This window comes from Calypte anna, chromosome 3 (assembly GCF_003957555.1).
Source record: "Calypte anna isolate BGI_N300 chromosome 3, bCalAnn1_v1.p, whole genome shotgun sequence".
NCBI lineage: Eukaryota > Metazoa > Chordata > Aves > Apodiformes > Trochilidae > Calypte > Calypte anna.
Window position 1 is genome coordinate 64,134,776 of NC_044246.1, and position 27,875 is coordinate 64,162,650.

At 37.0% G+C, this 27,875-nt stretch overlaps 1 protein-coding gene across 1 annotated transcript in view; it reads left to right on the plus strand.

The window, feature by feature from the left end:
• Nucleotides 1–27,571, plus strand: part of TRDN (triadin) — a 140,873-nt gene extending 113,302 nt beyond the window's left edge. Inside the window, exons 13-16 of the mRNA XM_030447551.1 lie at nt 12,374–12,409; nt 15,274–15,327; nt 26,101–26,172; nt 27,450–27,571. Coding sequence (XP_030303411.1) covers nt 12,374–12,409; nt 15,274–15,327; nt 26,101–26,172; nt 27,450–27,571 — 284 coding nt within the window. The remainder of the gene's footprint in view (nt 1–12,373; nt 12,410–15,273; nt 15,328–26,100; nt 26,173–27,449) is intronic.
• The last annotated feature ends 304 nt before the right edge of the window (nt 27,572–27,875 follow it).

The window sequence follows — 27,875 nt, forward strand, 5'->3', positions numbered from 1 at the left end:
AAAAAACGTGCTTGGAATATCCACTGATCTAGAGGAGTAGATGCACATGACACTGCCTGAAAACATTTGGATGGATCCATCTGCAATGCATTCAACACTTTCTTCGGGGGTTTAAACATTGATCTCAGATTTTTTCTGATAAGCAAATGGATTGTGCTTGTAAACATTCATAAGAAGACATCTCTGTTGACTCCCAGGAGCAGCGTTTGCAACTCTTCACTCTTCTCTGTCCTCTCCCAGGAGTATATTTCCAGCTAGAAAATAACTGACATACTGACAGCTTTCAGCAGCCCATCTTGGGCACTGCCCTGTGTCTCGTGTTCCCTAATGTGACAGATGACACAAGACAGATGTCACCAAATGGGAGGCTAGTGGCTGCTCTCACAAGATCCTAGATGTCAGATCAGCAAGGGCTAGTGAGGTGTAGAGGCTGTCTCAATTTCGGCTGCTTACAAAGGCAAGATGGAGTTGTGAGGCCAGACCAAGTGAGACCAAGGTACTTTGAAACTGGTTGGTCACACAGAGAAAACAAAATACACTTATTCACAATTTTTCTTGTGACTTACTACACAAAGTTTGAGAGAAAGGTAAAAACCGCAGTGGGAAGGAACTGGGGTGCATGTATACATATTATTTTGAATTTTGATTGTGCAGGCCTTTCCCCTCAGTTTAGGAAGGATGTTAAGGTCCTGGAACAGGTCCAAAGGAGGGCAACCAGGCTGGTGAAGGGACTCGAGCACAGATCCTATGAGGAGAGGCTGAGGGAGCTGGGGCTGTTCAGCCTGAAGAAGAGGCGGCTCAGAGGAGACCTCATCACTCTCTACAACTCCCTGAAAGGAGGGTGTAGCCAGGGGGGGGGTTGGTCTCTTCTCCCAGGCAACTCTCAGCAAGACAAGAGGACACAGTCTCAAGTTGTACTGGGGGAGGTTTAGGTTGGACATTAGAAAGAATTTCTTTACTGAGAGGGTGATCAGGCGTTGGAATGGGCTGCCCAGGGAAGTAGTGGATTTTCCATCCCTGGAGATATTTCAAAAGAGCCTGGATGTGGCACTCAGTGCCATGGTCTGGTAACTGCAGCAGTAGTGGATCAAGGGTTGGAGTTGATGATCTCTAAGTTCCCTTCCAACCCAGCCAATTCTATGATTCTATGATAATGAAATGTATAATGTATAATATATTCTATATTATTAATATATTAGAATACTATATTCTATAATACCTAGAAGGCAAGAGTTTTAAAAGTAGATTTCTGTATGAATATTTCTTTGGTTTTAGGGTTTTTTTAATACAAAAAAGACATTAAAGTCTGTTGATCCTGTCCAGCAGTTAAATACCTACACAGCCACTTGCTGACTCCCCACCCACCTGTGGGCTGAGGGAGAGTATAGGAAGAGCAAAAGTGAGAAAATTTGTGGAGTGTATTTAATAAGGGAAGGAAAAGAGAAAAAAAAAAGCAAGCAATGCAATGATAATTTTTCACCACTTCCCACAAGCAGACCAACACCCAGCCAACCTGAGCAACAGCCACCCTTCCCCTTATTCTTCCTCTATTCTCAGTTTTTAATTGTTGAGCATATTATATAGTAGGGAGTATCTCTTTGGAGAATTTGGGTCAGCTGTCCCAGCTGTGTCCCCTCCTAACCTCTTCACAGCTTAGTGGGACGGACAGAGTGGGAGAAAGAGGAAACCTGGATGATTTGCAACCCCTGCTCAACAATATCCAAGACATTAGTATGTTAACAATGCTTGAACCACAAACACAGCACCATCCAGGCTGCCATGAAGAAAATTAACTCCATCCCAGCTAGGGTTTAGAGAGATTAAGAGCAGAGATAAATGTAAAATTAAGTAACAGAAATAATAAGCAATGAGTTGCTTAGATATTCCTCATGCAGACAGAATGGTTGTATAAAATCAGTAACCAAGGGAGCATGGTGTGTTATGACTTGAGAGCAAATATAGAAACAAATTCTGTTAAATAATAGATATACAAAAAAAGGAAGATGAAGTTATAGACCTGTAGTTCTAACTGTGTGATCCTTTTCTAAGATACTACTTACCAACATTATCTTGACAGCTTTTTCTGCTAGACTCTTTATCCCCTTTTACTTTTCTGCAGGGGCCATGGCTTGGCTTGCTATGTGTTTGCACAACTTTTAGCAAAGACTCTGGTCTCATCCTAACTATGACTTCAGTTGGTAACACCATTATATGAATCAATGCCCATACACCAAGCTTATAAAAAAAACATCTAGTTTTCCCAGCTGGCTGACTGGAGCTTCAAGTTTCATCTCCTTTACTGCAGGGTGATTCATTTCTGACTAATAACTTGCTCATGACACTATCATGTGGGTCAGCTCCATCGTGATTTTCTCCTCTCCTCCTCCTCCTCTCCTAACTCACCTGCTGTTCCTGAGATTTTTGAATTTGCAGAGGCTTCTGCTTTCAGACCAGCTATGCACCCAGTCCTCTGTACCACTTGTATTTACTGACTTACAGGAAGGCTGGATTAGGATTCCTACACAGTTACCAGCAGGTGATGATATTCACTCTTCTTTCACAGAAAGGGGAGATGGAAATGACCTACTAGGTCATCTAATTCTTCCCTCTGGCAATGCAGAATAATTCCTTATAGAATATCTTTAAGTGCTTTATCCAGTTTAGTTTTAAATGTCTGTAGTAACTAGGCCTCCGTCAATTCCCACAGAAGATTATTCTACAACCTAATAGATCTCACAGTTAAGAAGTGCTTCATTCCAGTCTGCCTAAATTTTCCCTTGCTTAATTTTATCCCATTACTCAGAGTTACATTCTCTTGTGACACCCAAATATAGTCTTTCTAACCTCAGGGCCCAATTCTCTACTGTCTCATGTGTTATATTGCCACTTAAATTTACATTCAGAAAGTAGCTTTAAAACTGATAAGAGAAATGGCAAGTTGAGGTTCACACACTGGGAGCAACACGGAACATAAAACCTTGCAATGTGGAACACAGATCATAAGCCACACATCACCTGTGTACAATGCACAGGAGAGTCTGGAACTTGCATGTCCATTAGGTGTCCTAATTGGAGAAAGAACAGAAAAAATATCACTCTAGTTATTTACAAATTAAGGATATTCTTCACAGAGAGAAATGAAGTATTTGGAAAGAGGTAACCTTGTTACTGTAGATACTAATTACCTTCATAGGAAAAGAAAATATTCTGGCTACTGTGGCTGTCTTTAATCTAGTAGGAAGAGTTCAACAAGAATGAATCACTGGGAGCTAAAGCTAACTGACTTCAGGCTGAAAATGAGGTACATGTTCTTAACACTAAGTGTGATAAACTACCACAGCGTTGGGTTGATATTGCTTTCCTTGATGTCTGCAGAAGATTATTGTTTACCTAATGGAAGATACACATCAGCTGAAAAGATGGCTAATTGAAATATAGGAGTCTGACATCAAAGTGTCAGACTAGATAACCTGGTGGTGTGTTCTAGCCTTGAACATTGTGGAGGTAATATCCTCAAAGACACACATGATAAGTTAAAAGACAACTCAATGGGAAGTCAGTTCAGGAAATACAGCTAAAGACAACTGTCTTGCAGGTTCTTTGGAAGAACTGAAATTCCTTTCTATATTATTTTTATAAGCCTTTTTATGCAGAACACTTGACTTGTAGTCATCCTCTAAATATTCATCTTTCTGTGGAAAACTGCTTTTCTCATTGATATTCCCAGAAATCAGCCAGAGATAGATATAGCTGTTTAGAAAAAAATCAGATTGCATCTCCCCAAACAGGTAGAAACAGGAGAATAAATCCTGGGTTCACAGTGAGGGATAAGGAAAAACATCCAGCAGAGCAGGGATGCAAACACAGCACAAAAGCAATTTTCATGGTCTCCATGTGACTGGCTGTTAAGGGAGTCTGCTCCTGAAACAAGAGGCAGCTCAAGTCTGTCCTTCATTGCAAGTTTCAAAGTACCCAGTGGACTTTGAATTCTATTCTGTCGTCAGCAGTGATTGACACCCAGATTTCAAAGAAAACCTCTAGAATAGGTGGTGGTGAATATTTGCTTACTGTGGTGTCTGCTCTGTTGATGAAATGTTAACAGCAGATGAAGAAGCTTTAAGCACCTTTCAGTGTATCCTCTACTAAGTATCGTGAGTTGAGAGCTTTCAAGGCTATGCTGAGTACTGGTCAGCCCAGAGCTGTTTCTTTGTGTTGGTTTGTTTCTGGCAGCAAGTGATGCAAGAAAGGCAAATGGTGAATAATAGCAGTAAGATCTATTTGAGAAATAATAAAAAAATATCAAGCCTTTAATAAATACAGAGAAAAAGGAGGAGGCTTTGGCTTGTGCTACAAATTCACGTTTTCATGAGCTGGGAAGAGAATCCTCCTTCAGCAAAGCAGAAGAGTCATTTTAGTGTCTGACAGCCAATCTCTTCTGATGGTGCATTGTCAGTCTTCTAAAGAAACTGTTGTGGAAAAGCAGTCATAGAAATAATGGATCTTGAAGGTGATACATATTAAATCTAAAGACCACACAGGTAACCAAATAATCAGTTTGCCTTTGGATTTCCAGATATTTAGAATGAAATACACATGCTGTGCAAGCAGCTGGGTGGCATAGCTTTAATTAAAGAATGCATTTATTGCATCAACCCTCTTTATATTGGTCTGGGGATTAATGTAATGTTTATTTTTCCAGTCACATCCAGAAATAACAGGATTAGAATAGGCCTATGACTCAAACAACAGAAAGTTAATCTTTTTAATGAAGGAAAACAGTTCTGTGCCCTCAAAATAAGATGCACATCTGAGTAAGCAGGCCTGATATTTAGGACAATTATAATATGTGAAACATCCATGCACCAACACATCAGGCAGGTTTCAATGATGTGCCAATGCAGCACTACATATTTTCTTCTGTCATTCAGCTGACAAGTTGAAGGCTTGACCCACAGCTAAATAAACTCAGGAATCTTCATATATTTGGACCAAGCTGATTTTTTTTTTTTTCATTTAGCTTTGCACTTAAAGACTAGCTTTTCTTTTTGTTGACCTTGAAATGAAGCTTAAAGAGCTTTTACTGAACACAAAAAGGTGAAGGCTTTCATGTAACTTGTTTCAAAGTATCATTCAGTCTTTTCGATGCCTTTCCCCTGTAAAGGCTTACAGAGGTATTCTTGACTTAAAATGGGACATTCTTTACTCTTAGTTACAATTGTGTAACCTTTTAGTAAATGTTCCCAATGGCCATGCTTGTTCTCTTGATCTGTTTTTCAAGAAGCGGAGCCAATTTTGTGGCTTTTCCGTATGTAACTCTGAGAGACTAAGTCAGATAAAGTGTTACGGAAGGATTAGGGTAATAGAATGGGAAGATACTGTTAAACAGAAGGACCATCCATAGCTGCACTTATAAGTGCTCTAGCATCATATTATATTGATTTTTAGCTTGATTCTGCATGGAGTTGTGTTCTCATAGATTTTGCTTCAGTTACAAAAGCGTATTTAGAGCCTATACAGATGAACAGATGGACATTACATACTTCAAGAGCTCCCTTTTCATAAAGTGAGAATGCTGACTGCTTCTGTGTTCAGAAGAACAAAAATTACTTTCATCATAGTCATAATGTCTACAGATACCATATCTACATCCATCTATGCAAAAGGAAGAAAGAGATTTAAATATTTAGGAAGTACAGAAAGAGATATCACAAGGACACATAGCACATATACAGTTATCAAGGTCTATTCTAACTGTAAAAAAGAAAATATCCTTTTGTGAATGACTCAAGAATTATTGGCTCTGAGCTTTCCTGAGAAAACTGTAGAGAGATATATCTCCCATGCTCTTTCATGAAAAGGTAAAAAAGTGCTGGAGGAAGTTTTCAGCAGTTACAATATTTACACTGATTGAAATGACAGCTTATTCCAGAAAAAGATCTGAGTCTTAAATTTTATGAATCAATGTCATTACCTACATTTCTTACACAAAAAGGCACTACCTTTTCCCTCAATGACTGCAGCTTGTGTAATTAATTGAATTTAGAGCTTCCTGTGTGTAGATGACTGATCTCACATCGTGTTCCAGTTTTGCTATTTTAAACCATTTCTGATTACTGTAGAAGGCAAAGGAACATGTTTCCACCTGCTCTGCAGTGGGGGAGACTAAATCCACTTCAGCGATTACAAAATAGAGGAAAAAGAGCAATTAGTGGAAACATGAATCACTGGTACAGTTGAAGTTTGCCATTCCTAAAGTGCAGGCTGTTTCTTACGACAAGCACATCTGAATCACTTCTTTACTCACATTAACCTCTACTTGTGTTTTTTGTGTTTTTTTGGTTGGTTGGGTTGGGTTTTTTTGTTTGTGTATTGTTGGGTTTTTGTTGGGTTTTTGTTTTGTTTTTTTTTTTTTTGAGGGGGAAAGGTTTGGGTTTTGTTTTCTGTTTTTCATTCTGTAGAGTGAACTTTTAAAATTATCTTGGAAAATGCATTTGAGGTAGCATTTAGTATTCCAGCTATGCACATTACCACATAACTTTCTAGAAAGCTCTGTGGACTGGGCTACTAACTGTCTCTGAGGATGCCCTGGGGCTTGCAGGCATTTGGTGGCTGAGCAGAAGACAGAGATGCTTTCAAAGGTGAAGGATATGGTGGTGGGAGGAGACAGCGCAATAGGGAAGAAAGACATGCAAGGGCTGTTGAGCAGAAGGGACTTGGAGACACCAAAGAAATTAAGAAATTATCAAAAAACCTGCTATTCTGAATGGAGAAAAAGTAGAGATGATGGTAAGGGAAGAGCAGAAGGCTAGGCCTGAAAATTTTTCTTGCTTCAGTGGAAAATGATCTGTCAAAATTTTAGAGAACTATCAAGCAATTTTCTATTGTAATAAACAACAGAAAAATGTTAGCTAGTTAGTCAGTTAGCTCATTTTTCACAGTCCTGGACTCACCAAACCTCTTTGTATCCCACAATTTTCCTTATAGTCCAGTCTGGTGCTACTTGAGGAAATCTTATTTTATCTTTCAAATGCTCCACTTCCTCCCATTTTTATCCAGCAACAGAAACATTATCTGCAGTTTCCCCTCATTTTGTGTCATGGAGCCCAGAGAGTTTGAAATGCAAACTCTCCCATCTGCAGTTGAAGGCTTACTGGCCACTGACAATAAATTTCTCTGTTATTCTCAAGATTTTCTCCAAGAAAGCTAGTTAGACTCTGGCAGGGGAGTTGGCTGCTGTCACCAAGTGGGTCAGAGAAGAGCTCTGAAGCAGCAGTGGTGCAGGACCTTGCTCTTCCTCATGCACATCTTCAGTCTCACTGGTACAGTGAGATGCTTTCCTTATCACCAAGAAATGATATTTTGGAAAGGCAAGAGGAGTTTTTGTCAGTAGTTGTCACAGAGCATATGGCAATATCATGCTCAGTGATTAAGACAGAACAAAATTGAGTGTTGGTCCAAACACAGAATTTTCCATGTGAGAGAAATGTTGGCATTTTTGAACAGTTCTTTCTATGCCACTGCCAAATTTTAGAGTTTTGGAAAAGTATGTTAAAAATTGGATCTTACATTTCTGTGACTAGTTTTGAGAGAGGCTTCCTAGATTTTAGGCCCACTGAGAAGACAAAACAATATTGTTTTAATTTCCTGTAATATAAAGTTTTAAAAACCTTAATTGTAAAATAGATATATTAGAATAAAAGTGTAGGCATTCTGATCAAATGTCCCTATATGTGGGCATGTGACATTTCAGAAGTGACTGAAATAAAAATAAAAATTACTCTCAAAAGTTTTGAGATGTTGTTCTGATAATTAAGATGATAATTCATGCCATACAATTACCAAAGTAGTATAAATACAAAAGCAACTGACTAACAAATCCTTAAAGACAGTTTAGAATTGAGCATTTTTCTGAATGTGAGAATATTAGTTACTTTCCATGTTATTTTGTGGAAATATTTTTTAAGAGATGCTAAGCCCCAGTATTTTTATTAGGAGGTTTGAAAATGCTTGTTTAATTAGTATATGTTCAATCTCTGGTAATTTTTCAAATTGATCACCTATCTGCTCTTTTATGACTGTAAATCACATTAGCTTCAAATCTTGCTACTTAATAAATTGTTTTTAAATTCTGGTACATCTGCTAGCTTGGGAGCAGACTGTACTGAGACTTGTCTCTAGGCGGCTTTAATTATGTTTTTCATTCACATGATGGAAATTCTCAACCACCAGATGCCACCTGCTATCATTTTTATTTCCACTCATGTGAACTCTTGCTTAGGGCAGTAAAGGGAACAGGAGCTGCTGTACTTGTAATGTGTATTGTCTTAAAAGCTGTTCTGTTGTGTTGCATTTGCAAAACCAGAACCAAGCTCCCAAAGTGTGCTCTCAGTTGTGCTTTGGTCAACACTAACAGGCTGAACCCCTTTTTTGTTTGTTTGTTGGATTTGGTTTGGGTTTGGGTTTTGTGGGTTTTTTTCTTTTTTTTCTTTTTTTCTTTTTTTTTTTTTTTTCCTGGGGAACCAGCACAATTTTTACTTCAGGATACTGGAAAATAATATTTCTGCCTCTTCTCCTTTTCTCCTTCTACTTTTAATAACAAACCAAATGTAATACCTTTAATACCTACATCAAAATAAATGGTAAGAGTTGGGCAATGAGACAACATATCTGTAAGTCACAGTAGAAAGAGTCCTATTTGAGTGAGTTGTAGAGCTATGGTCATGCTGTGTGGGGCATTTTCATCATGCAACTTATTTTCTGTGGGTCTTTGTAAATCATTACCCAATCAGTGGGGTGTGATTAAATCCATTCTACCAAGCAATCATGAGCTATAAGACAGAGAAGGAAAATGGTCAATGTTAACTGAGGCTTAGTGTGACAATTCCTCCTTTAATAAGTACTGTATATATTAAATTTCTCTTAAGTTTTTGATTCATTGAATCATGGCATTCAGAGCCATCAAGTAATCCCCTTGATTCTTGGTGATTAGTCCAGACCAGCCAGTGCAGAGGAATCTTGGCATCCTTAGTATCTTTAACTTAGCAAAGGCTGTACAATGTTTGATTAGGATATTAGATACCGTACTGTTTGGACACTGTGGTTGTCAACTGAAGCTTCAGTTTCTGTTTATTCATTTGATATTGCTGTCATGGTGTTTGGTAAGTTTCCAAAGAGCAATATTGGTTTAAATACAACATATAAAATACTGCTTCCAATAGCTAAAGTGTTTTAGGCAGCTCTTTTAAGTCGTGCACTGTTGGCAAAGCTATCGATATCTGAAAAAAAGGTTTTTCTATATGCTTATATGTATTTGAGTGAGAGGTTTCAAGGAATAAAAAGGACAGAGAATTCTTTCAAGAGACTACAATTTATTTCCGAGGACTTCTTTTTATATATATAATCATAGGTTGTATAGAACTACTGCTCTGAAATGTAGAGTGCACAGTTATTATAAATCTATTGCTTAAAAAAAAAAAAAAAAAAAAAGGTTCAGAAGTTTTGTGAACCCCAGATATAGTATTCACTTTATAAAAGTGGTTGAAATAATCCATTTTGAAATTTATTTTGGAAGTTTGTTTAAACTCAAAACAACCACACTCTGTACTAGAGCACTGGGGTATCCTTGTCTAATGGCTCATTACTAACCTCCTAGGGACACACTGGCATGAATGGCCCTATATAAGCTTAGAGGGAGTTTTTTCCTTGCCCTATGAGTAGTTTAGATGTCATTTGCAGCTACTGTGTACTGCTAATTTACTTCAAAGGAATGCTGATTGAGGCCTGAAGAAAAGATCGAGCTATGTGCTAAAAAGAGGTGAAAGAATAAAGTACTGCTTTGCTGTTTCACTGAGATACATCTGTGTTGGCTGCCAGATGTTCAGTTCCTAGTTTGAATTCAGAAATTATAAGATAAGAACAGATAAGAACAAAGTCAGACCATTTTAGTTCAAATATTTGGTGTTTTTTCACAAAATATTAAGGAAAAAGTTTTACTGTACTGCAATCTTTTTCAAGAGCCAGTAAAAGAAGAACATCTTCACTGACCCTGGAAGAGGGTGGAGCTTGTACAGCCATGCTTGCTTTTTGAGCAGAATGCAAATGTCTTCAAATATCTCCTGAGAATAACTGTAAAAAGAAAAGGCTAGTTCAGACTCCTTCACAGAGGATGATTTATTTCCTAGCTTTTTAAAGCCCGTTACAGATGCTTCTGAGAAAGCCTATGCCTAGGGTTTTGAGAGTTATCCAAAAAATTTGGATTGCTCAGTATTTGGGTGATCTGCATAAGCTCTTTAAGAAGACCTGAATATCAAAAATTTCCTCAGCAACCTCTGAAAAACTGACTGCTGCAGATTGGTCATGTAATTACCAGAAGCATCAGATTTTGAAATCCAGTCTTCTATAGTAAGTCCATTAGAGGTTTTATTTCTATATTTCTTTACATTGTTGTTGAAATGGGCTTGAAAATAAAACACATTTCTTACTGCTGGATATCAACTTATTCTATCACAAATACCAAGGACAGTCACAGTGCTTTGGAATATGGTCAAGGCTGCTAGGGTGCCCAGACTGATGTTCATGTATTATATGGGTGTTATTGAAGTAAAGTGGCTTACAGGAAGTGTGGGTGCCATTCACATGTCATACAATTGCCTTTCTGGGTACCAGACTTCAGATATAAAGTTTTAAAGAGAAAATGGCCTAAACCTGGAGATTATACAGCCTAGGCTGATCAGCAAAGATGTGTTAAGAGTATATGTTGCCTAACACAAGTGTTTGAAAAAAAAAGCTAATTTCTTCTGTACGTTCCTCTTCTTATATAACCAAAAAAACCCCAGACCTATTGAGGCCAGACACCTTGCTGCTGCTATATTTAAGAAAAAGACATAATGACTACAAAACCTTGACTACGAAACCCCCACACTCACATAGTTAAAAGTCATACCCTAGACATATAAAAAAAAACCAAAGCAAATTGAAGCAAAATGCTCGTTGACTTTCATTACACTAATACAACTCATTATTCAATTATTTCTATATTATTTTCCTTTAAGTTGTTTAGTTACTTGCTATTTTTGCCGTTTAACAGATAACTCAATTGAGGGACATCAGAAGACCCAATATATTTTTCCTTCCCTCTGTGAGATAAACTTAGGTAATTTATTTCATTCAAGTGTGACATGTCTAGATGTTAAGGCTCCATACCTTCAAAAGAACCTCTATAGCTCAGGGCTCAAACAGTATGGCTTAAAAAAAAAAATTCTAAAAAAACCCTCATAACATAAGATTTTCATACTGGAGAAGTTGTCCAGATGTTTACTCAGACTTGACATGTTTTGTGTTTCAGATACTGGAAAAACATGTTGATTTTTTTAACATAAATTGTTACTCTAAAATATATTAAAATATGTCGTCCTAATAAATGATGCCTTATATGAAAAAAGAAAGAAAGAACTTGAGGGCTTTAACCAGTCAGTTGTTGTAAATGATGCTGCCAATTTATTTATCTTTTTATAACCTCCAGCAATAGAATTTTATTTTAATAAATGATTCATATTGCTGCTATATATACCTTTTTAAATTTCCATATCTGGCAACTAAGAGGCACTTCTTCAAGGCTTCAATAGGCTCCTTAGCTAGATAACATGGCTGAAAGCTGCCTCATGATTAATTTCATCTAAATGTAGTAATTATCATGCTTTGAAGTAATGCCTGCAAAACATACTTTTCACAGAGAGTTAGGGGAAGCAGAAGATTAACCTAGAAACAGTTCAGAGCAACATATCACCCAAACAGAAATGCACTTTTCCCTGAATTTTTCAAGAATTTTTATTAGACTGCTTGGCAGTCATTTGCTTTAGCTTATCTCATATCAATTTCTTCACAGTGATTTAAAGAGCGAAAGAAACTGAAGCAACTTTTTATTATTACGAGTAGAGGGATAGTCTTGGTTTTGTAAGCTACTTTTTGCAGAGTCTGTCCTGAAGTATTTCTCGTAGTAGTGTTTAAGACCACTATTAATTTAACTGTCGTCGGTGTTATGAACATAAACATTATCCTTCCTACATTCTAGGCACACCATATATTAATAGAACAATAATGGCTCAGCTAGTCAGTGTCAACCACAGTAACTAAATCACACACTGACTTCTGCGTATTACAATTTCAAAATTCACAAAAAATGTTCATTTTCACACAGGTTTTGCTGCATTTACACTTAGAGAAACTGTACCATGAAACAGAGGTGAACTGATTGACATCATCATGCAAATATGCTTTGTAGCAAATATGTTTATTTCACTTCTAAAGCACACACTGCAGTTTTCTTTCTGCCTATACGTTTCCTATGTTTTAATGCATGTTTTTTATCTTGCAGATAAAAAAGAAGCTGCTGTGTCCAAAGAACTCAAAAGTAAGAAATTACTGTGCCATAGGTTATGATTACTTTTATATGTCAACAACTTTTAAACAGCATGTTTCATTAACCCAAAATAATACTTATTGAAAATACTTACTTGAAAATACGAAGGAGTGGCTACATAATTTATAGTTGAAAAATTACATGTTTTGACTTCTGCTGGCTCCTACTTTCTAAATCCATTCTTTTCCTGATTCTAATTCTAAGCTCCCCTTTGTGACTGACAGTTTTGCCTTCTCTTTTGTATCACTGTCTTCAAAAACAAAGGTTTCTTGGGGAAGGAAATGTTACATGAGTTCTCTGATGAACATGCTCTCTCTGGAAGCTCTTTTGGTAAATAGGCTGAGAAGACTGAGGATCATCAAATTTATTGCCACAAATTGAATACAAGAACCTTGTCTAATTGGTTACCTCAGATTCAGAAATAGATTTCTAAAGCCGAAGAAAGCTGAGGGCTGAGCCCTTCTGCATAAATAACAGCAAAATGCTCTGAGAATATTGTATTTTTAGCAAAGGAATTCTTACCACTTCTTTTTCTACAAATCTGCAAGCATCAGTGCCTCAACACAGTAAGGAAAAGAGGGCAGTTTCACCAGCAAGACCTGCTCATAGCTCTGTTCTGAAAGTATGATCTTTATATAAGCATTAGGAAAGCTATGGGGCTTTGAACCCTTAAATTCATTATTAAGAATGCATTGAGATTAAGAATCCCATCTCCATATACAATCTTTCCAGACCTATAAGGCAGAAGAATCCCCCACCATTCTCAGTTTCACAGGAATTTAGTTAAAGGTTTCTTTCAGTAATAAAGAAAAGGTTATGCATTGGTTTCCTACTCAAATTTTGAGGAAACATGGAACAAAAAATTCAGTGGACTAACTCTACAAGTAATGTTCTGCTGGGAAATAGCTGCCTCTTACAAGCACATCTTAAGGAATGTATTGGTTTGGGCACATGATTACTCTCACAAAGGAACTCACCAGCAGCTGTCGTGGCAAAAATTCCCAGCTCCATCACATGAGTGAAATTTGCAGGGTGAAATTTTCAACTGAAATGTGTTCATATAAAGATGCAGAGCCATTAGCACTGAAATGATATGTGAATGATGAGCTAAAAAGCATATGCTTCCAAAAGCATGTTTAAAACATTTGGCACTCTTGTTTCAATGTTACTGAAAATTTAAACAAATGACTAATTTACAGAAGCTTTTTGGCGAAAATATCCTTAATTTTAATTTTTTTCCTTAATAGAAATAATTTTAGTTGCTCAGAAACTAAACATTGCAAATAATAATAAAACCTTGGTAGAAAAAAGCATTATAGCTTAATTTTTTTTTCAGTTATGAAAAAAAAGCAAAAAAAAAATATTGCTGGCTAGCAAGTGCTAGGGAATAAAGGGAATAAATGCAGGAGTTCTATAGCTTTCTATTAAGTCCATCTTGCCACTTGTAGAATATGCATGTTGTATCTTCTGCTGCTTCTACAACAGGGACTCAGGAAATTAATACTAAATAAACTCTTCCTCAAGGTCTTCTGCATATTTCCGTGAAGGAGGGGTGATCGCCCCAAGTAATTACAATGCTGTGATAATAATTAAGTTAGAATATAATTATCTGCTGCAGATTTTTAGATGGATGGAAACCAAACAATCCCACACATGCAAACTATATTTTGTTTTCATTCTGCTTGACAAGACAATTTGATGCATCTTTTATGAACTTCTCAAAAGACTGGAGGGGAAGAACTCAAAATTACATTCCTGATATAGCCATATTTTTTCTTTGTAATAACACTGTGACAGATGTGAAGGATTAACTAGCATTTTTTTGGCATTCTGTAATTCAGAACATGATTAAAATGATTAATTATTTCCTCTCACAGTGCGGAAATGTGAATTTTAAGCTAGAGGATCTTCTATTTGATATAAAAATCCATTATGAAACTTGGAGGAATTTATGGATATTTGTTAAATTATCATAGTTTAAGTACAATCTGGCTTAGTAGTTCCTGAGGATAAAAATGATTAACTAAACACTAGAAGAGAGTAAATAAACGTGATAAGCTAGTTTGGTTCTTCCATCCAGGGCTGAGTTTCTCCAAGTCTGCTTGGAGAAATACCCCTCATGATTTTGACCTTCATTTTGCAAGGAAATGTTGTGCTTCAGCAAAGAGAATAGTGCAGATGTTTAATCACAAAAACAAGAATTAAGCAGCCTGAGGGGCCTGCTCTCTCTGCTAGGAGAACCCAGCAGTTGCTCTCTCAAGTGCAGGATCCAACATGAAGTTGTTCTAATACTCCTCCATTCTTCAGGATGGGAAGAGATTGCTGGTACAGAGCTTGTGAATGTGCTTTGCAGAAGTTGCCTGATTTTACCTTTTTGCAGCAGGGAGATATTTAGGTTAGAGCAAAGCATGGCACCTTGCACAGTTGTGGGACAACTCAAGAGGCTGCCCTAGGACCTTCTGCTATCACAGCTACATCATCCAAAGTGGGGGCTCCCAGCCCACAGCTGCAGCCTGATCCCCTACAAACCTTTTTCTGCCAATGGATATTGAAATACTAGACAGAAAGAGCTCTGAGAAATGATACATTGCCTTCCAATAAGAAACTACTAAGCCTTCAGCTGTGTTGATGCATTTGAATATATGGAAGGCAGCTCAGCTCTCTTACCCTCAGACAGGGTAATCTCTGTCTAACTCTTCATTGAAGAAATCCTGTACATCACTGGAAGATTTTCTTCAGGTTTCTGAGGGTGTTTTTTTGTTTGTTTGGTTGGTTTTTGTTCTTGTTTGTTTGGGGTTTTTTGATACAATACTCTATAGTAATTAGTTTAATTTTTGTTTGTTTTCTTTTTTAAGACCCAGCAAAACCTCCTACAGCCAAATCAGACACCAAAAGAGCAGCAGCACCAGGTAAAGGAGTAAAATGTTCGCTTGCAGTGTAATGTTTCCTTGAACCAGTATATTGCATCATAGCACCATCTGCTGGATTACAAACAAAGCCACTGTTCTGTTTGTTGGTCTGTTGTTTCGGGATTTTTTTACTATTTGGTCGAAATTATAGCAAAGATTTTGCACACAGGTTAAGAACAAAAGCATTTTGTATCGATCTCTAACTTTATGGTTGGTTTTTTTCCCTCTCATAGCATCTATGATGTGCCATATTGGGCTATTCTACGGGGCTTGAGATCACAAGTTGAATCTGAATGTAAAGACAGATGATTTAAAAAGCAGTACTTACAAAAATTCATTTGCATGTTAAAATGTATTTGAGTCCTTCGAGAAGGGATTCTGATTTTTCAAAGTGGTTATCTCACAGTAGGCGAGATATTATATCTATATAATGAATAACAAACAAAATATTCAAGATATTTTTAGGTTTATAACATTTAATTTTTTAAAAAAAAATTTAGATAAACTAAAAAAAACCTCATTAACTCCCATCTGAAATTGCAATCAATATGGAAGTGTAATATTATTCTACTCTCCAGTAAGGCAGTCCACGTGCCTGGTGCTGGCATTGCAGGGGTGGTCAGCCCACTGCCTCTGCTGCTTTCCCATTCCAGCTGATCCCACTGTGTGTGGCTGTATGGACACACAAGCATCTTCCTCTTTAGGAATGTTTTCTGGATGCCTATCTCTAATCCAGACCTTTCCAGTGGTCTTTCATCTCAGAGATTCCACTGAATGCAGGAATAATAATTTACATCAACAGGGGAGACCGGGTGTTGGTCAAGGATCAGTACAAGCCAGGAACATCTTTGGTTCCCTCTACCACAAAACGTGTAGCCTGTAACTGCAGTCTCTGTAGGCTATCCTGGGGCATATGGTGCAGCTGTGCTGCGTGAAGCTGGCCTAAGAGGCAGGATTTCTCCACCAGTGCTCCCAGTCCTTGACTGCTGTATGTATTTGAAGCTATGTTCAATTGCACCAGCACAGAGTCAACCACACCATTGCCACGACTTAGCGCTAAAAACTGTCTTAGAAATATGTGTGTGTGCTCAGCCTGGCAAGAGAGCTGCTTTAAGAAATTACCAGTTACAGGGATATAAATGTTTGTGGAGCCAGTATTACTGAAATGATTCAAAGTGTGTTGGATAGCTAGACCTTTAGAGGTCTCAACAGTACACTGCAGAAATCGTTATGTTAGAACCATATGCTTATAATTAATTCATTCCACCTGCTTGCATCCAATATTTGTGTTAGTTTTTGAAAATTATTCCAATGAATCTGCTTGTTGGCAAGAATGGTGGTGACAGTAATCTGCTCAAGATAAAGAGAAGGGGGGAAATTGGCATTGATTATGGTGAAAAAATAAAATTAGTTTGTTCTCACACATTTCTAAATAACTAGCATGTCTTAAAAGTGATAAAGAGCAATAGGCTTTGACTCCTACATTTTTGTTTCCCCTCCCCAAATGGCACCGTTCTCTGAAAATTAATTTACCCCCAGAATAATTCACCATAGCAAAATATTAAATATGCTTGTTTGGCAACATGAGAACTAGAGTTCTGCCTATTAGTGCAGTAAATTAAATACATTATCCAATTTAGTATTTCATTTTCTTCCATATATCTTATTACATCATTACATCGCAACCTGTACCCCAGAATGCCAAAAGCTGAAGATTTAGACCTATTGACAGAGTGAACAGACTGAGGGCACAGCTGGTCATCTTCCACTGCTTCTACATCACATATGTTCATGGTCCTAATGTCACTGGTGAAGAAAACCCTGATTAACACACTGTGTACTATTTTTAGGTCCATATATATATATATATTTTTTTTTTTTTTTTTTTTTGGAGAAAGCAAAGAAACTGAGTGTGAAATTTGGAAGTCTATCAAGAAACTGATGGCTGCTCTAGGAAATCAGCTTCAATCTTTTTCTTGATTTTCAAAGTGGATATTATTTAGTGTAGTGTTTTCTCCCACTGGAAAAAAACCTCTCTAGCATCCAGATGAATCTGGCCTGGAAAGCGTATCATTGGGCTTTAAAACAGAATAGTTTCATTTATATTTATACAAATGGTACTGTCCTGAAGGGAGAAATCAGAGTTGAATGTATTTCAATACTCACTTCTTCAATTACATTGTCTTTGATGTCCCCACCTCAAACCCAGCCACCGTTTCCTCTTCTTCCACCACAGTGCATCACCTCTTCAGTTGTGCCAGCAGGACAGGTCTGAGAGTGACCTGCCTTATAAATTAGTTCTCTATCATTTTTCCCCGAGGATGGGCACAGTTTTCTTTCACAGGGTTTCCTCAGGCACCCCATGTGTGCCAGGCCCAGCGTATTCTCAGAGGGTTTCTCAAGGATGTAGGTGCCAAGCACCTGTTGACCTCTGTTCGGTCTGGGATGGGAACCAACCACAGACACATCACACCTCAGCTTGGTAAGCTTGCTGGGTCTGTTTTGGCACTGGGAGGAAACCAAGTGCGTGGCAGAGCCAGGCAGGGAAAGGGAGCAAAGGCTCAAACCACAGAGGCAACATTGGCAGACAAATTATCAGAAGGGTGCCTGGGTTCCCCAGCAGACAGCAAGAGCCTCAGTGTCACTGAACCCTGCACACCTTGTGAAGTAGGGTGAGGGAAGGCAGGAGCTCAGCTTTGAGCCCCTCTCATGGGATAGCCTCATATTATAGGCAACGCTCCTGCAGTGGTAGCCCTTTCCCCTGATGATATGACTAATCTAAATATCAGATCTAATTCTTTGCAACCTTGTTAAAATTAAATCCTAATTGCAGTTTAGGATTTCCCTGGAACAGTATTGCAATTTTAATTTAATTTTACAGTGTATTTAACATGTGTCGTACTGTTACTTAACTTCCTAATTATTGATTTTTAATTCCTAATTTTTTCCATCTTCCTCTCCACATACATGAAAAAGAAAAAAATCTTATTCATTACGCTCCTTGGGTTCATAATAGAAACTCTTTTTTGAGCATCATTTCCCCTTTGAAAACCAGTGAAATTTAGTTTGAACCCAGAAAGAATAAAATAGGTATAACAGATAAATAGCCAGTTTTAGGTGTTCCAGTGTCAGATGTATTCTCAAACTGACTCTGCCAGTTGTGCTGGAATTCCTACTATTTTATTAACCTCTGATTTTTCTATTGATGGTTAGAAGTAGAAAATGAGGGAACATGGACTATAGTGAAAAAACTTTTTCAGGTTTTAGGGACTGGTTTAAGAGGTTCAGATCACTGCCTGATGCAGGAATAACAGTTCAATTGGTGATGGGAAATACTCACTTAACAGACAAGCTATTTTAATTCTTGGTTCAAGGTGAACAGCAACTGAAATGGCAGTAGGGGAGATTCTTTGTACTTGCCATATGATATAATTTATTTTTTTCTTTTTAAGTAGAATAGCTTAACTGAAACTTACAAACTCAGGACACCAGGTATGCTTTAAAGGTGAGAAAATTAAGGAAAATTAAGTTAAGGAACTGAGCCCTTTGGTTGTCTTTAAATGATCCCATATAGGACAGAACTATGTAGAAAGAGTGCTGAAAATATGCACATTACAACAGAATAATAAAATTCAGACTGTGTATTGAATTCTTTACCAACACAATAGAAGAGGCAAAATTATCATGGATTTTGTTTCTAATTTCTCAGTAAGGAAACTCTCAAGTCAAGGATGTATTTTATTCAAACCACCACATCCCCTTCATCATCTGTCCACCTACATATTCTAATCTTGTGCAGATATATCACCCAAGAGAAGATACATCAAACCCAGAGTAAATTCTCTGTTGCACACCTCCATGTATGTGCATTTGGAAAGAAGAAAGGAGAGGAAAAGCATTCCTCTTTCTCTCTCACCATAAGTGAACATGTCCTTCATAGAAATTCCCATCCTGCACTCTCTTCAGGTTCTTACGTCTGACTGCCTCCACGTGCCCTAAAATTTCTTTTTATAAGCAGTGAATTTCTCTGGTTTGCCCCTCTGCATGTGTGTCTATGGTACAGGTGTTACTCAGCAAAGTCTTCTTATAGCTGGCATACACTGCACAGCTTTCTAGTACCTTCTCCATTTGTTATATGTAAGCACAGCCACTTTCTGATTCTATGGTTTAACTCTTCAGGGACCATTGAAAGAGGTACTGATTGCATGCAAAAGGATAGGCTTTGCCATTTATTGCTGGACAAAATAAATCTTCTTTCAGGTACCATATGAATAAGCAGGGGTTCACAAAATAATGAAACCTTACCTGCATTAATCCTGTTGCTCAGGATCCTTTGGTATAAGTTCAGGATCATTCTATGGTCCTTTTGGATCACAGAGGCTTTCCTTTTGGTTAAGGTTAGCATAATTCTTCCTCTCTCTCACCTGAACTCTTTGGGTAGTTAAATACCCTATCTTCTCTGACTTACTCAGTTTCTTTCTGGTTTCAAAGGCAGAGATAAAGGCTTGGCTGTCTTTTCAGGGCGGGTGGAAAGTATCTGATCTCAGTCTTTAGCAACCTGTAGAGCAAGAGGAGAAATTGGGTCTTGATCCTCACGTGTTTGTCCCAGAGAGCTTCCATTAGGCTAAGGGAAGCCTCCCAGCTGACTCCACTCCTGGTCTGCCAGGAATGCACTATACCCTCAGCAGTTAAAATCTTGCTGCTATTGCAGCTGTCCATCACTTAGCTGCTTTTTAGTATCTCCAGGAATCTATTATGTGGATGGAGACAATTTCCCCAAGTCATTCCAACCCACTGACATTTTCATCCCAGCTCAAGTGGGACAAACTATTGCAGACCAGGAGGTCTTAAGTCATCTACAGATTTATGTACTCTGGATCATTATCTTACTCTGAATGGGAAAGAAAAAATCAGTTTCTGACATGTCAAAATATATGCCCTCAAAGGGGAAGAATTTTCCAACATTAGAAGGCTTTACAACCTCGAATGCTTTAAATAGTGGATTTATTTAAATGGAGCATGAAATAGCTTATTTTACACTAAGCTTTCTAAAATGAAATCCAGGTTTTATTCACAAATTTTTAAAACCTTTTTGTATAAATGGCCTAGAATTCAGGATTTTTTTAACTACCTTTGCTAGGATGTTGAAATGCTCACTCTCACAGCCTGGCATACTGCTGTTGTATTTTTATGTTTCTTAGAGTATCCTCTGTTTCAGGATCATACAGAGTTAAAATAATTTCTTGTACATCTTTTCATGTCATAGCGAAGACTCTTGCACTAAAAATAGAACCTTGTTTCTTTTGTTATTTCCAGGTATTATTAAATGCTGCAGTCTAGTTTATGCAATGCAGCAACGTACTGTTGTATTACTAGCAGAAAAATGGCATTACTTTAAGAGCAAGGCAGGGGGAGCAAGTAAACTACAAAAAGAAAATTATCTGATACATGAAAGTACCTATAAGAATAATAAAAGAGGGTCAAAATTAAATGCTGTTTAAATACAAATCAGAGCCAAAAGGATTATGTTAGTGTCTGCTTTTTACGGAAAATACATTTTCAAGTGCTTTGTTGTGAGGGTGGCAATCTTTCATAGCCCTCAAGTTGCTTCATGATTTAAGTGCACTTTTGGCAAGAATTGGGTACAATTTCAGCAAAGCATTAAAAATATCTTCAACTCTGTCTTGAGTCAGCAAAGCATGTAAATGTGTAAACTTTCTTGAATCCAGACTATCACATATACTATGAACTTGATTACCTTCCTGGTCTTCTGCAAGTGAATACCACTTTTGCTTTGCTAGAAAGGGAAGAAATGGGCCTCATATTGATCATTGAGACTATAATGAAGTAAGACTTGATTTTTAGGGGACCGGTGGTGTGAACTAGAATTTTTTATCTATATATGATTATATACATATATATATATATATAGTATATATACTATATATATGTATATATTACAAATTTTGATGGTTTTGAATATGGCAAGTGAAAACAATATACTTCACTGATGTTTCTTAAACACTAATGATTTTATCACATCATCATAGAGGTCTAAATCAACTACAGATTTGAAAGTTTCTGTATTAAGGTGCTGGTGTTGCAGTCCAGTATCATACATATGAAGCACGTCCTTACCCATTTACAATACCACTTCAGTCTGCAGTGTCACATACAATCTGATTTGGTTTTTTTCTTTAACAGCTTCATAGAGTGCCCAAATTTGGCATTTTCTATATTTCAGAAACAGTGGTTGCTGGATTTATTTCATGCATACAGCATCATGCATTTCATACAGCACGGTATCCCAGCGTTTTGTGGACTCTCTGACCTGCACACTTTTCTTGGTGCCTTCTGACAATATCCTTCTTGATGTTGCCTCTGCAAATACCCCCTGGAGAAGCTATTTGTCCTGTTTAATGCACTCAAGGAAGCCTTTCAAAATATTCAATAGCATGTTCACCCATTCACTTGTGCTGTGAGAGAAAATGCACCAAAGTTTTTGCTCACTGCCTCATCCTACCATAATCCTTTGGACTAACATCTGTACGAAGCTCTAAGCCAGGAGCTACAGTTAGAGCTCCTGTATTAAGTTAATTACTTCAAATTCAGTTTATTCCTTTAGGATCTCACTGCATTAATTTTTAGGGGCTGCTGTCTTGTTAGTCTGCACATCATGTTTGTCAAGTGACAAGAAAATCCTAGCAGTAGTATGTCTTCAGAGTTTCTGTTCTCTTCCAAAATGTCTGTTCCAGGCTCATACTTTCAATGGGTTACAGAGCTTGAAGCAAAAGTCCTTCCCTTGAAGTGATGTGAATTATGAACATGAGGAGCAAGTAGGAATGGCTGAATACCATCCAAGATATGACCACCCTCAGTGGGTGTGCTCATATCATAACTCACCTAAAAAATTATATGACTCATTTTTCCTCACAATAAGAGGCTATTAAGAAAACTTAATTACCTTAACCTTGCATGCACACAACGGCCGCACCTGATCTCATGCTCAATGATTTGTCATGTTGCTTGTTTCCCTCCTTTGAGAAGTCCCACTTGGATCAATAACTCCAAGACATAACTCCCTAGAGGTTCTGCTTCAAAAAGTTGTGAGTCAACACAGGATTTTTCTTGTAGTGTCCTTGGACATTGACTAGAAATACTCTGCATCTGAGTAGCTTATTCATCTTAGTCCTCAAAAGACTGGAAGTACTCCTCAGAATCTAATTTAAAAGAAATATAGTTTAAATATTGTTTCACAGTCACAGCTAAAGATCTACTGGGAAACACTGGCTCTCTGCATTAAAGAATCACAATATTTTTCAGGATCATTTTTTTTTTCCTTTTTTTCCAGATGACCCCTATAAGACCTGAGTCATGGTGCCAGAAATCCTGAGGCTAATGAAGTTAATTTATTCTTAAACAAACTACTGCTAAAACAGGCATTAAGAACTGATCTTTTCACAAGGGCTCTGTTAATAACATCCAAGGATTTCAGGGAATGATGTTCACAGGTGGTACACTCATTTTGAACACAGGCAGTTCCCTAGTCAGAACTGTAGGATTAACCTAATTTTCTCTTTAAGGATTCTAAATAAAAAATTATTTATATTTCAGTGGTTAATTAGGCATCTGTGGGGTATGACTATATCCACAGTGAATTGGTTCAGTGCCTTCTGATGGGAACCATGAGACCCACACCTTCCGCTTTTCACATGGCAAAAGTGATGAAAGTTTGGGTTTTTTCCTAGGACTGATCAAATGTACTCTAAATTTGCATAAGTATGTGCTTCAAGAGTGTTGACTTGAGAAACTGCTTTGCCTATGATTTGAGTCCTTGAGGAATGTTTTTCATCTAGAAGAGAGGTGCTTTGCTAGGCTGGTATGAGAGACATGAGAAATCTGCATCTTTTCAATTTCCTTTTTATGATGGTTCCTTTTTTCTTTATTATCACAACTTTTGCAGAAAATAAGAGAGTATTTCAGACTCTGGTGAGGAAAAAGTACCTGTATGTTTCCTGACAAGAAAATTTGTCTTTATATGTGTGTATATATATATATATATAAACATATGTATCTATGTCTCGGAATAATTATACTGGAGTCTTTTGGAAAGAAAGTGTTTGCTTTCCCACTGTGTTAGTGCAACTTGATGTTTAAAAAAAAAAAAAAGAGAAGATAGACTTTATGCCAATTCAAATATGGGCAGTTAGATCCCATCAGCTTTAAAAAAGCATCAGAGATCTAAGAAAACATTTACTAGACTTGAATCTTGAATGAAGTTTTCTAGCAATATGTAATGAAATATGTCCACATAATACAGAAGACCATGTACTGTTACAGTTATCCAACTTCAGGGTGGGCTTTATTGGTTATATATACCTCCTGGGGAAAAGGCAGAGCCCAATGACTCCTTTAAAAGACAAAGAGGGGTTTACCAAGGCATGACCAGTTCATCCTCTTCCTCATACTTACTTCAGTATCAACACAGACAATCACACTGACCACATTCACCCAAAATCTGACTTCTGTCAGTTTGATGATGTCTATCCTACTGCCAGCTTCGGTCATATATCCAAGAAATGTGCTATATGAAAAGGAGGATAGGGCAAATAATAAAGGAAAATGTCTGGATTAGTGACAGTATCTCTATGAACCTCTGTTTCCTGCCTCCCTTTTTTTTTTTTTTTTTTTTTTCTTTTTTTAAGCAAAACAGCTTAAGTATAACCATTCAGTAAGAAATGCTTGAACAAAAGCATAGTGCTCTGCAGTAAATCTTTAAATCTTTGGTAGATTCTACCTTATTCAGGGATTGTGAGAAGTTTTGATCCTCAGTTTTGATGCCATTGCTTTCAGAACCAATAGATTAGACTGAAAGCACTTGAGCATCTTTCAGGCCTTTTTTTTTCCCTTTTCATTGCACAATGTTTTTCCCAAATATTTCCCAGCAGAGTAGTAGATTTCAGGAACAAGGATATTGATACAAAAAGCTGTCTTCTGCTTTCCTTTTCTTCACAAAAATTCACAAAAAACCCTGTGTGTTACCCTACAAAAGAGGTAAATTTATAGAGGAACAGGTACTCCTAGAGGAGTAGGTATATGTAAGGGGTTTCCTTGGTGTATTCTTACTGCAGAAAGAAATATATTTGTTCTGTACATTATCTTCACAAATCAAAGTGCATGGTAGCAGCATGTTTTCCTACATTGATCCAGTTAGTAGAAAATCAGATATAGCAGAACAAGTACTTCTTGGGATCAGGAGAATTAAAAAGTTCAATTTGACACAAAACTTTCTCATGTGCATTATCTCAGGTCTAATAATGTGACTTTCATCTTCAACAGAAGGGACTAAAGGGACCTTTTTTATAACTAGCTTCTTATGTTCATAATATTCTTAATAAGAGGGTATCTTGGAGAGCTTTACCAGCCTGTCTTTTTTAGTTTTAATTAACCAACTTAATATGAAGATCTGAGAAAGGAAATGACAGGTATATAGCCTATAAAACCAGGATTATATGATTGTAAGTTCACGCTTTCTACTCTCTAAGGATTTAAGTACTCCAAACACTGCATGCAATATGATAACAGTAGGCTTTAATTAATATAAAACTAGTTTCATTCAAATACCTTTGTCAAAAATTAAACAATGACAGAAAAAAGTTTCTATGCAGTTTCTGAGTATAAACAGAATACTGATTATTTATCATGTGGTGCATACCACAGGACAGTAAATCCAATCGAAATGCCAGTTCTTTAAAACTTTTTCTGAATCCATGTGATTCCATATGCAATTCTTATTTTTAATCTAAACACTTCTTGAACACAAAAGCTTTCTCTGAATTAGGGGATAGCACCTGTGTGCATGGTTATATATGCAAATTAGGATGGGTTATCAATAATTCCCTCTTGGCATATGGCAGAGGGTCACAGTTTGTGACTACCCATCCTGGTAGTAAAGATGAAAGTGCACCACTGTGAGAGTGCCAGCTCTGCTCAGCACTGTTTGAATTTAGGGAAGTGTGTTTCTTAATGCTGCAGAGGCAGGTTTAGGTTCTCCTGTGTCTCCCATCTGCTCCAGGGGTATGGCACTAGTAATGAAATAAACCCCACATTTATATAGTATTATGGGCATGTTATATGTAACTTTGCTGATTCTCACAAAAAAAGAAAGGCCATTTATTCAAAGTGTCAGAGCTTATCCAGATGGTGAAATGTCAAAAAAATCAGGTCTCAGTTCTGTGCATAGTACAAAAATTATATATTATCAGCAAACTTTTCCTGAATAAAATAAATTTTTATAATGTCATATACATAAAAAGATGTTTAAAGATAAAAGAATTACAAACATAATAGCAAATCCCTAGTGTGTCTACAGTTGGCAATATCCTTTAATGTGTGCTACTAACTGCTCATTAGTAACAAAACAAATAATAATAATAATAAAAAAAGACATCAAAATAAAGCAAGGATAACCTGCAGCAAAAAGGAAAGATCTAGGTCTGAACTTTCCTGGAGTTTATGGCTCATATGATGGAACATCTCAGTTAAATCAACCAAAATGTCAGACCAAGAATCAGGTAAAATTTCCTACCAAATCAGATTTCATCAGAAATACTTCATGTAAAATTCTATGTAGTTGTTTCTTTATCTTTTTCTCATGTGAAATGATTTTATGCCACCTCCCACAGTCATTAATGACATAAAAATAGTTGTCCAGGGCAATTAAACAAAATAATGCAAGAGAAGAAAACTGTACTTGATTTTTTTCTTTTTCAGAGCCACACAAGAAAGAAAAAAATATGGAAACTGGTGAATATTCTCCCTTATTTACCTTACTTTTCAACCTTCGTAATGTTTTAAATTAATTAATGTCAGAAGGCAATATTTAATTTCTCTTTGTTTTTACAGCTAAATCAGCAAAGAAAGAAGTAAAAGTACATGGTAAGACCTGTAAAAGACTGTAGGTTTTAGAGCCCCATTTATATGGTTTGATTTTAGGTTGAGACAGGATTAAGTTAAGAGACAAAAAGATGAAGTCTAAGATAAAGATTTGCTGGTTTAATCAAAGATACTTGAGCAAAATGAATGGCTGTGGCATGTAGCAATTTGGTCTTCTGGAACTGAGATCTGATCAAATATTGCTAAGAACAAGGGTGAGAATTTTTTATTTCAGCTTTTAAAAGGTTTATCTTTTCAAGGAGGAAAGGGGTCTGCTTGGAGATTACAGTAAATGGATGGAGGACAAAACACAAAATACAAGCTTCAGAGTGTGGAGAGGAGGGAAAATGTAGGGTTTTGGTTTTTTTTATTCCAAGCACATATGTCCCTGTGTTTTATTGTTGTTACCAGGTGCCCTTCATATTTCTTACTGGAATGTGCTTCCCCAGTTTATCCAGATTTGAGAGAACATTAAGATTTTCATCTCCTTTTATAGTCTTGCTTGGTGACTCATTCATCAGATGACTCTTATTTTCTCAGATATAAATTCTGAGCAAAAAATACCTACAGCTGACAGTTTATAAAAAAATTAATTTATCTGCTTCTACAGCACAAAAACTTGTCCTAGTGCTTCAGACTGAAGGTGTGAATAATAAAGGAGAAATGCTCAAGTAACTTTGATTTAGTTACTGTAATTATGAAGAATAATAAACAAATTAAACAGAAAAGAAAACTTTTGAAATTGTATTTTGCTCTGTATCGATACTAGAAGAATTCTGTGCTTTTAGTTTTGATAAACAAAAAAAAAAAAAAATCCTTCATTTTGCCCCAGTACTGAATTGTCAAAAGAAAACTGCCATTGCATGCCCTCTGACTATGCTTGATATATGCCTGTTCTTAAACCCGGTTTCAGTCCTTCCCTCATCCTCTTTACTTGAAAATAGAGGACATATTGACGTTTCATACCTAATTTACCTATTGTCCTGGTTCTCCATTGCTTTTAATCTGCAGGTTGATTGGTTATTTGCCATGATACTGTCCAAACTCATAACACATGTGTGTGTCAGTGTTTCTGTGCATAAAAAAACATGAGTGCCTGATCTGCATAGATAGGTAGCATGTTGAAGAAGATAAAAGGTCTTAATTTCTTTCTATACTTGTAAAATGTTTTTCTTGTCATTTTATAGCATCTTTGGAAGCTCCGAAGTCAAAAGGTGGGTCATTTTGTTTGTTTTTACAACTGAAAGGGAAAAATCCTTCTGTTAACTTGACCGTTAAAGAAAAAGCTTCTTGTGACAAAACTGAATAGGTGTGACTTAAAACAAGTGGTGGGTAAAACAAAATGGATCTCCAAATTATATTGGCTTTGTCCATGCAGCACCTCAAAGCACTTCTAGAGAACAGGTGTTTCCCTCATGCTGTCCCTAGACTAATGGTAATTCTCCAGATATATTGAATTCTGTCTGTGACACTATCTCAAAGTTTTTTGAGAAAGACAGAAAGATGAAGTAACAGGGAGATTCAGTGAACGAGGTTTTGCCTTCCTTTCACACAAGAACTGCTGATGGGAGATGTGGGAGCAGTGGTGTTGCTCCAAAGTTGCTCCTTTCCAG